General features: G+C 38.7%; 1 protein-coding gene across 1 annotated transcript; it reads left to right on the plus strand.

Annotated features, from left to right (window-relative positions):
* The first annotated feature begins 8,157 nt into the window (after positions 1-8,157).
* On the plus strand, positions 8,158-10,233 carry LOC115973540 (CBL-interacting serine/threonine-protein kinase 5-like). Its single transcript, XM_031093807.1, has one exon. It carries the CDS (start codon positions 8,572-8,574, stop codon positions 9,925-9,927), a length of 1,356 nt encoding a protein of 451 aa, XP_030949667.1. The 5' UTR covers positions 8,158-8,571; the 3' UTR covers positions 9,928-10,233.
* Positions 10,234-11,557: the final 1,324 nt, after the last annotated feature.

The raw sequence follows: 11,557 nt of genomic DNA on the forward strand, positions 1-11,557 counted from the left end.
TTTCTTTTCTCATAATCCTAGACATATATAAGGACTTTTTTAAGGGTCATCTAAGGTGATGTAACTTGATGCAAAATGCTTATTCACTCATATTGTGACCGGAGACAATTGCCCTAGTTCATCATCGTCTTTGTAGAAGCTTCCGCGTTTATGCATGAAAGGTTTTGTAACCAATAAGTTTCTTGATTTTCATCGTCTGGATGAATTGAAGAACTTTGCAGCCAACATCTTTCTCAAGTTGATGCGTTAGTTATGTACTGGGATCTGTGCATTGACTAGTTAGTCATGTACTTGGAGCCATGCATTGAAATGAGAGATTGTCACTACAGTACAAGTCCAATTGTATATTGGGGTAAGGATTCAACTGTAAGTTGGTATTAGGTGATGGGATTCCTTTTACTTGTAACTACTTGTTTTGATAATAGTGGATTCTCGGGAGTGGTGACCTTAAATTCACCTGGTGGGGTTTTGCCTCGGATGCTTTTCTCATTCGTAAACAAATCACCTGTGTTAAATTTAAGTTTCATTGCATTTAGTTATTTGGTAATTTGTTTGTGCTATCACGCTTATTGCATGTAATTGAATCTAATGAATTAACTTGGCTAATTAATTCTTTAATTTACCAAAGGGGTCAATACATTCTTGGCCTATCAAGTGGTATCAGAGCGGACACACTCTATGATTAGGGTTAATCTTTGCTGTGTGATCCATTGACCCCTGTCATCAAGACTGCAAATGGCATGAAAAGACCTTTTATTTCAAATACATCTTACTTTTCTAATCTCTATTTAATTGAGTGTTTCAGAAATTGCAAGTCTAAAAGTTATTTGAAAGCCATATTGAGGGTCATTGAAAAAATTCTTTGTATAACAAAGGAGAAACTAGACTGTCTCAGAATTATAATGTGCAGAAGAGTTCATTTGAGAAGGGTGAAAGATAAAGGCTTTGTTCATAAATGGTAGATGAGAGAAAATACAATTCCTACTAACATGTCATGTAAGCATGAGGTGTGCTTTATGATGAAGTCTGCATTCAAGGTAATGGACACATGTTTGTGGTACCTTGAGAGTAGATTCTCACGACACATGACTGGAGACTGCTCTCTCTTTAAGGTTTTCGAGTCCAAGAAAGGTGGAAATGTCACATTTGGTGATAGGAGTAAATCACAGATAAAAGGGAAGGGAACCATCTCTCTACCTAGACTACTAAACATCTCAAATGTGCTATATGTAGAAAATTTAAGGGTGAATTTGTTGAGTATAAGTTAGATATATAATCAAGACTTTATGGTGTTGTTATCAAAAGGGAAATGCCTTATGTTGAATAAGTCTAGCAAGAAACTCATAAGCACCACACTCTAGATAACTGTTATGGATTGGTACCTGATGTTGATATTGTGTGCAATAGCATTTATTTACCAAATGAAGACCTATGGCACCAAAGGATGGGATATGATAGCTACAAACATCTTTCAATTGTATCTAAGCATGAATCAATTTTGGGGATACCAAAGCTCAGTAGAGTGAACAAGGTTGTGTATGGACCGTGTCAGCTTAGGAATAGAATATATATTCTTAATATGGAATTCATAATCTCTTAACGGAAATATAAAGTATTCCCTTGAGATAAGTTTAATAGGTTTGGTTATTCACAGTGTTAGACCTAACCACTTTAGTAAGGACTTACTAAAGTACATATTTATGAAATTGGATTTCATAAATATATGATGAATAACTTAAAGGATTAAACTGGGCACTTAAGGATTAAGATGTAGTAATCTTCAAAGTGGCAATCTACATTCATGACTTTGTATTACTACGAATATTTTATGACGGGGTTGCATGTATAATAAAGTCTTGGGATATAATTTATTAATAAGGCCTAGAGTGCAATTTTATTTATATAGTGGTATTAAATATAATTAATGGTAACTTTGGACTTATCAAGAGTTGACAGAAAAGCCCAAGGCCCATTGGAGCTAGTGTCATATTGGTCTCTTTTGGTCCCACTCCAAGCCACACACTAAAGCCCAATTGGAAAGATCCAATAGGCCAGCCCAATTAGATAATCAGTTAGTTATTAAAGAAGAAACATACAGAATTTTATTTGAAGAAAGACATCATTGTGAAAAAGTGTGTATGTGTGAGTGAAGCAACTCAATTATTCTCCCTTGGAAACTGATTGAGAGACCACACTTCTTAGGCTTAAAGTGGAATTGGAGTAAAGATTAAAAGTGTTCTCAAGTACTTCTAATCTTTTCTTTTGAAATTCACCGCACCAAGGTACGCTATCTTGTTCTTAAATTCTGAAATTATATAGTGCATGTTATCAATCATGAATGAAATAGATCCATGTTTGTTGCTTCCGCTGTGTGTGTTTTGTATGAGATACAAAACCAGATTTTCCAACAGAGATCACCTATGTTGAATCTTCTCACTTTCACCCTTTTGTTGTAGTACCTGGCCATTCATCCCTTGCACTTTTCCATCCACTTCATAGCTTCATCTCTCACCTCGTTGATCAGATCCAAATTATTGTTGAGTTCTTGGTGGTTCCTCTGCTCTTTGTACACCATGATCTTGATGTTCGTCAATCCTACTTCCACTAGTATGACGGCTTCCATTCCAAATGTCAGTCTGAATGGTGTTTCTCCTATTGGCACTTTTATGGTCGTCCTATATGCCCATAAAATGTTAGGCAGCTCTTTTGGGCATGCACTCTTTGCCCCCCTTAAGTTGAGTTTTGATAATTTTAAGCAAGCTTTTGTTTGTAACTTCAATTTGACCATTAACCTGAGGGTGTCTTGGAGAAGAGTAGTGGTTCTTGATTTCTAAGTCTTGGCAAAAATTTTGAAACTTGGGATTGTCAAACTGTTTCCCATTGTCTGGCTCAACTTCTACCCATTTCAAGGAGTAATCGATTATGACGATGGGGAACTTGTACTGCTTCCTTTCTATAAGGAGTGGTCCTATTAAGTCGATCCCCCATTGAGCGAAAGGCCATGGAGCGGTTATTGGAGTCATTGGCTCACTTGGTTATGTTTAGACGTTCGTGAAGTGTTGGCACTGGTCATATGCTTTGATGAGGTCATATGTATCCTTCTGTAATGTTGGCCAATAATAACCTGCTCTGAGTGCTTTTCCCGTAAAGAGACCTTGCTTCCGTGTGGTTACTGCAAATTCCTTCATGTATCTCTCAAAGTACGTAGTTGGCTTCTTCCTTGTTAGCACAATGGAGATAAGGGAGGAAGTGTCCTCGTTTGTATAGGGTATCTTCAATAACGATGTAGCGAGTAGCTCTAATCTATACCTTCGATGCTCCATTCCTATCTTTTAGGAGTTGTCCTTCTTTCAAGTAACAGATGATGGGAGTCATCCATTCATCTTGTTCCTATATCTTCATCACATGTCCGCCCTCTATGTTGGGTTGTCCCCTTGTTTCCATGCAAAACTCAGGAGATATGCCATGTTCGTTTGACAAGGCTAGCCATGCTAAGAAATTAGCTTCAGCATTCTTCCCACGAGGGATTTGCTGGAACTCGACACTATCGAAATATTGTAGGAGTTCTTTGACAACCTTTAGATACTTCTGCATTCTTTCTTCCTTTGCTTCATAATCTCCTCTTACCTGGCCAATTACAAGCTGAGAATCAGCTTGGACGATAAAGGTCTTGTCTTTAAGCACTTTTGTAAGACTCAATCCTATTAGAAGTGCTTTATACTCGGCTACATTGTTGGTTGCTGGGAATTGCAATCTAACCGCGTACTTCAAGATTTCTCTTTTTGGTGATATGAGGACCACACCTGCTCCTCTGGCTTTCTTAGTGGCAGATCCATCTATCTGGACCGTCCATGTTTTCTATTGGGGGCTCTTATTCTCCTTGAGGATAAGTGAATTCTACAATGAAATCAGCAAGGACCTGGGCTTTGATTGCTACCCAAGGCCAATATTCTATGTTGAATTGGCCAAGCTCTATAGCCTATTGGACGAGGCGCCCTGCTGCATCTATTTTGTTCATTGTCTTTCTTATTGGTTGGTTTGTCATGAGGACGATGGGATGTGCCTGAAAGTAGTGGCGCAGTTTTCTGGAGGCGGCCATTAGAGTGAAGGCAATCTTTTCTATCCTTGGGTGATTCGCTTCAACTCCTTGAAATGCTTGGCTGGTGTAGTACATTGACCTCTACACCTCCTCCTCTTCTCTGATTAGTGCCGAGCTTACCACTGTATTTGATACTGCCAAATAAAGGTGTCTTCGGGGATTTTATCTCCATTATTGCTTTTATCTTATCTGGATTAGCCTCTATGCCCCGTTAAGATACCATGAATCCTTAGAAATTCCCTAATGAAACAGAAAAAACACACTTTGTTGGAATTAGTTTCATCTTATACTTACGTAGTGTGTCGAAGGTTTCCCTTTGGTCGTCCAAGTGGTCTGCTTCGTCATTTCTCTTAACCAACATATCATCTACATATACTTCCACATTTCTTCCTATCTGATGAGAGAACATACGGTAAACCTCTGGTATGTGGCCCCAACATTCTTCAATCCGAAAGGCATCACCTTGTAACTGTATAACCCATGGCTAGTGATAAATGTGGTCTTTTCTTGATCTTCCTCATCCATCATGATCTGATTATAACTAGAGAACGTGTCCATGAAGCTTAAGAGCTTGTGCCCGACAGTTGAATCTACCAGTTGCTCGATAATGGGTAAGGGGAAGCTATCCTTCGGGCATGCCTTGTTGAGATCTATGAAGTCGACATACATCCTCCACTTGTCATTGTTCTTCTTTACCATCACTACGTTGGCTAGCCATTCAGGGTAAAACACTTCCCTTATAAAGCTTGCCTTTAGGAGTTTCTCAACCTCTTCTGCTACTGCCTTATTGTGTTCAAGCACAAATATTCTTCGTCTCTGTTGCACTGGCTTACACTCCGAATTAATAGTGAGATGATGTTGGATGACTCCTCTGTTGATTCCTAGCGTATCCTCATGCTTCCAAGCAAAAATGTCCTGGTTTTCTCTTAGGAAGTTCATAATCTTCATCTTCTCCAAGGCTGAAAGTGCTGAACCTATCTTCAAGACTTTGGACAGATCTCCAAAGACAACCTTAACCTCTTATGGCACTTTTGACGGTTCGGGGATTGGTTCAAGTTCGTCTATCATCCATGTGTGGTTTTTCCCTAATGCTAGGGTAACTTGATAGCATTCTCTTGCGAGGACTTACTCTTCTCTGATTTCCCCTATGTCGTGGGCTGTAGGGTACTTCACCTTTAGATAATAGGTCGACGTTGCTGCTTTCAACTTGTTAAGTGTTGGTCATCCAAGGATGACATTGTACGTTAATGGGCAATCTACCAAGGAAATCAATCTCCTTGGAGACTTGTGCTGGATAAGTGCTTGCAATTATGATTAGCTTAACAACGCCTTTGGGGATAACCCGTCCCCAATGAAACTTACCAATAGGGAAGTGAATGGTCGAAGCCTTTCTTTGTTCAACTTCATTTGTTGGAAGGCTGGCAAATAGATGATATCTACTAAGCTTCCATTGTCTACTAGTACCCGATGCATGTTGAACTCTTCCATCCTAAGCATTATAACCAGCAGGTCGTCATGGGGTTGTCTGACACCACAGGTATTCTTTTCGAAAAAGACGATGTCTGGTTTACTGTACCTAAGCGCTCTTGAAGGTGGGAACCTTGAATGCACGCTATTCACTTCTTTTGCATATGCCTTTTTCAGTGATTTAGAGGATCCTTCCACTACCAATCCTCGTGAGATCATTCTTATTTCTCCTATGGGGGTTTTATTTCCCCCCGTCTCTGGCTCCCTTTCCTTATCATCCCTCTGTTGTCTTCTATACGGCTCCGTTCTTTGTACAAACTTCTACAATTTTCCCTAACGGATTAATGTTTCTACTTGGTTCTTCAGGTGCCTGCATTCGTCAGTGCGATGCCCATGGTCCTGGTGGAATCTGCAGTACTTGCTTTTGTCTCTTACTTCTGTTGGAGCGTGAATGGGTCTAGGCCATTGCATAGAGGGGTTCGTCCTTTATCTGCATCAATACTTGCTCGATAGGCATCACTAGGGGAGTGAAACTAGTAAACTTAGGTCTTTGATCTAAGAGGTTCTTCTTTTTGTCTAATGCATGCCCAGTACCCTGTGTTTCCTTTTTCCTATCTAGGTTGTGACTGGTTCCTTCATCTCTTTTCCTTTTAGTCGTCTCTCCTTTAGCTATAACTGCATCCTCTGCGTTCATATACTTTTGGGCCTTGTGAAGTAATTCTGCTACTATTTTTGGCAGATTCTTGGTGATTGAGAAGAAGAAATCTCCTGGTAGCAACCCTGCTTGGAAGGTCGTCAGGATGATTTGATCTTCTGCTTTGTCCACCTATAGCAACTCTTTGTTGAAGTGTGTCACGTATTGCCTCAGGGACTCTCGCTCTGCTTGGCGTACATTGAGAAGATGCCCAGTTGGCTTCTTGTGTCATTGTCCACCAATGAAATGACAAACAAAACCTTTGTTAAGCTGGTCGAAGTTCGTAATGTTGCCTGAGGTTAGCTTGTCAAACCACCCTAGCTGCGCCCTTTAGCATTGTTGGGAAGACCCTGCACATTACTTCATTTGGGGTCATCTATAAAAGCATCAAAGTCTTGAACGACTCAATTTGATCCAAGGGATCTCTTGAGCCGTCAAAGGACTCCAGTTAGGGAAGAGGAAACTTCGGTGGGAATGGGCGGTTCAATACTTTTGTGGTGAATGGTGAATCCGTCCTTCGGATCATTTTGTCTAAGCTCTCTACGACTCTATCTTTTACTGCATTCTTGAGTTCACCGATCTCCCTCCTTATATTACGAAGCTCGCTCTCCATTCTGGACAAGTTTTCCTCTAACGTTCTCGTCCTCTTGTTGGCCTGGCTATCCGATCCTTCCTTATTATGGTTTCCTTCGATCCTCTAATGCTCTTCTTCATTCTGGTTCTCCATGGTTTGCTGTCGTTCCTCATTCTGGGATTCAGCAGCTCTCCTCAACTTTTCATTCTAGCGAGTCACTTCTTCCAAGCTGGCTGTTAGGGCTTGGATTTGTTGTGCACTTGTTTGGCATCCATCTCGTGCTATGAGGTTCTCTTTTGTTACTTAGGGAAGATGGCCTAAATGATCAGTGATTCCCACAGACAGCGCCAAACTAATGATGCAAAAAATCACCAAGTTGAGGACCTCATCTCACTGGATGGATAATCCCATGACGGGTCGTGTCTTCGGTCCAAACCTGCAAGAAAGCTTGAGAAAGAAGTGTAATAAACTGGTGTAGTGTTTGCCAAAAACACTCTGATGCTTAAGTCAGAAAGGAAGAAAATGATTTAAAGAGAAAAAATGACTTTGGAGCAGTTTTTGGATGAGTAATTGTGTGTACCTTTGGATTATATTGTCTCTTTCTTTTATAGTTGTTTTCCTGTTTTTATTGATAATGAATTCTAGTATTTATGGACAACGGCTAGTATGTCATTAATAGGAACTTTGAAGTTTATAACTCACTTGTTACCATTGCTCTATCCATTACGTTTCACCATCAATACACGCACTAAATGTATAGCGCTCATTTTGGTCATCATTGACATGGAACGACGATCCCAAGTTATTTTTGACTCATCATATAGTAAGTAATTGGCTTAACTCTTTAAATTGTACATTCTTCCAAATTGCAATTTCACAACGTGGCATAAAGAGTTCATCCTAGGTTGTCCTTGTGGGCTGCCTCAGGGCACCCATGTGATAACAAAACAAAAGAAAAAGTTGTACTGTGTATCCTGATTTTTTGGGCATAGATGGAAAGGTGTCTGCAGACACAGTAAGTTCCCAGTCCATATGTGTCTGAATCTGGAAAATAGTACTTATTTGGAAAATACAACTCCACCAACCAAACCCCCGGAAGCTTCACGATAGCCCTCGGTTCCTCTGTTCCACTTGTGTTGTGTATGACAAAGCCAGAAGAATTTCCATTTCTGTAGAATGGAAGAAATATGGAGAGCATTATCTGGCCCATTCCCAAAGAGTCATAAATAGTATGGACCCACATGCTTTCAACTTGACCTAACTCAGTTGAGCCACTTATCCAATTATATAATTCCAAGATATTTTCATTGATTGATTACTATGTGCTCCCCGCTCCTTCCAGACCATCCAAAAAGGCCAAAAACTATGTCCTCCAATGGTAATTGCCTAATAGGACAACCCACTCTCTCAACCGTCACTACTTCATCTCTCTCCTTTATTTCCCTGACCACCAATCACCTCCTTTTCTCTCCAAATCTTATCCAATTCACCACCACCAACCTTGTAGCAATCATCGAGCTCTACAACACAGTCCACTCCTTAATAACACAAGTTTCGTAGAAAAGAAAATCCCACTTTTTCTATATTGTGCATAACATTTTGACACAAAATTCTGGGATAATTCCATTTTTTTCCCATCTGGGTCATGGCCTTTTTCACTGTATCGAAATGTTTTCTTAGCCTAAGTTGACTCATAATATTCCAAACCATACCCAATTTTTGTCATTTTGGTCTGAAATGGAAGAACAAAATGTGCAACAAACTACCAGCAATCTTAATCCTCCAAGAAACATTCTGTTCGGAAAATACGAGATGGGAAGGGTATTAGGCCAAGGCACCTTTGCCAAAGTCTACTACGGCAAGAACCTCATCAGCAACGAAAGCGTTGCAATCAAGGTCATCAACAAGGACCACATCAAGAGAGAAGGCTTAATGGAACAAATCAAGCGAGAGATCTCTATCATGCGCTTGGTTCGCCACCCAAATATAGTTGAACTGGAGGAAGTCATGGCTACCAAGGGAAAGATATACTTCGTGATGGAATATGTGAAAGGTGGTGAGTTGTTTGCCAAAGTAGCAAAGGGAAAGCTCAAGGAAGACTTGGCAAGAAAGTATTTTCAACAGTTAGTTAGCGCAGTTGATTTCTGTCATAGCCGTGGTGTTTCACACCGAGACTTGAAGCCCGAAAATCTTCTTCTGGATGATAACAAGGACTTGAAAGTTTCTGATTTTGGCTTGTCCGCACTGCCTGAACAGCTCTGGAATGATGGTTTGCTACACACACGCTGTGGCACACCAGCTTATGTGGCTCCTGAAGTGTTGAGAAAAAAAGGGTATGATGGAGCTAAGGCTGATATATGGTCTTGTGGTGTGATTCTCTTTGTTTTGCTTGCTGGGTATTTGCCATTTCAAGCTGAGAATGTTATGAAAATGTATAGGAAGGTTTTCAAGGCTGAGTATGATTTTCCTCAATGGTTTTCCACTGATGCAAAGAGGTTGATATCTGAGCTCCTTGTTTCTGATCCAGAAAAGAGAATTTCAATCCCGGGGATTATGCAAAATCCTTGGTTCCAAAAGGGGTTTTCAAAGCCAATCGCTATTTCAATCCCAGAGCCAGTGGGAGAGACCAATGACAAGGATGATGATAAGATTATTGAGGAAATGGAATTGGAAAAAACGACTTCTTCGTCACCGCCCTTTTATAACGCTTTTGAGTTCATTTCTTCCATGTCTTCAGGTTTCGATCTGTCGAGTTTGTTCGAAAAAAAGAGGAAATCCGGGTCAATGTTCACATCCAAATGCTCGGCAGCAGCTATTGTTGCAAAGTTGGAAGCTGTGGCGAAGAGGCTGAATTTTAGTGTGGGTGTGAAGGAATTCAAGGTGAAAATGCAGGGGAAAATGGAAGGGAGGAAAGGGAAGTTGGCTGTGACGGCGGAGGTGTTCGAGGTGGCGCCAGAGGTGGCGGTGGTCGAATTCTCAAAGTCGGCCGGAGACACTCTTGAGTACAAGAAGTTCTGTGAGGAAGATGTGAGGCCAGCGCTCAAAGACATTGTTTGGAGTTGGCAGGGTGAGAATAATTGTCACCAACTTTAAGGGGCTTTATAGTAAGTCCAATACGATCACATAGACCTAATTTAGAAACATAGAATCTGTAGTTTTTTTTTTCTTTTTTTTTTTTGGTATTGTGAATTGTAATGCTGTGTTTTGTGATAGGTATATATTTTGATGAATGAGTAAGAATGTATATGATGATTGAATGATGGGTAATTTCTGACAGGTGAAGGTGAAGGATATTCATATTAGGTAAGAGCATCTTCAATAGATTAGGTAAATTTTTGTAATTTTTGTATTGTTTGGGGAATAAATAGTGACTTTTATCTTTTAGCTACCTACTTTTTTAAATACACTTTCCAACAGATTTTTTATCTCATTCTCTATCTTATTTAAATATTATTTGTTCATTCATTATTATTTTTTTTTAATAACTATACATCTTCCAATATTTTTTTATTCAATACCTTATTATTATAATAGAAAAAATATATTTGAAGAATGAACAGTAGCTCATTAGGCTTGATGAACTATTATTGATAAGTCAAAAAAATTTCAGGTATAGAGAGTCTGTTGAAGAGTCATTTTGTGGGTTTACTCTCTATAATAGAGAGTATTTTATGTTTAGAGAGCCTATTAGAGATGCTCAAAGGGGAATTATTCTAGCCATGGTAAAATCAACCCAAACTTATTTGTCTATTCAAACTCACCCAGTTAAATAAGATTCAAATTCATCTAATTATTAATTGGATTAAATGAATATTAACCCAATTAAACTCAGTTAACATTAATGTTTATTAGATTTTAACTAGATACCTAATTATGAACCAAGTATTATTTTTACAAATCACCCAACTCTAAAATACCCTAAAACTACTAAAAATACCAAAATTCCCATTAAACCTTAAAAAATTACCAAAATACCTCCTTAAACCTTAAAAAAAAAAAAAAAAAAAAAAAAAAAAAAAAAAAAAAATTGACATAAATAACCTCCCGAAACCTAAAATTGACCAAATTACCCCCTAACCTAAAAAATGACTTAAATACCCCCAAAACCTACAAAATGACTGAAATACCTCTTAAAACCTAGAAAATGACCGAATATCCTCGAAACCTATAAAATTACCCAAATACTCCTAAAACTTAAAAAATGACCAAAATACCCCTGCAAACTAAAAAAAAATGACTGAAATACTCCCGTATGCCTAAAAAATGACCAAAATACCCCCTGAAACCTAAAGAGAAAGACCAAAATACCCTCCAAAACCTAAAATGACTAAAATACCCTCAAAACCTAAAAATGATGGAAGACACTTGAAACATAAAAAATGATTGAAATATCCTCGAAACCTAAATATGATCGAAATACCCATGAAACCTAAGAAAATTACCGAAATACTTCCGAAACCTAAAAGATGACTAAAATACCCCCGAAATCTAAAAATAACCAAAATACCTACTCAAAATTAAGAAAAAAAAATTAAAAAAATGACTAAAATACTTCCAAAACTTCAAAAATGACTAAAAATCCTCAAAACCTAAAATATGACTGAAATACCCCTAAAATCTAAATATGACCAGAATACTCATGAAACCTAAAAAATGATCGAAATACCCTCAAAACCTAAAAAAGACCAAAATACTCTTGAAACCAAAAAATGACCAAAATACC

The sequence above is a fragment of the Quercus lobata genome, unplaced genomic scaffold, assembly GCF_001633185.2.
Source record: "Quercus lobata isolate SW786 unplaced genomic scaffold, ValleyOak3.0 Primary Assembly Scq3eQI_210, whole genome shotgun sequence".
In the NCBI taxonomy this organism is placed as follows: domain Eukaryota; kingdom Viridiplantae; phylum Streptophyta; class Magnoliopsida; order Fagales; family Fagaceae; genus Quercus; species Quercus lobata.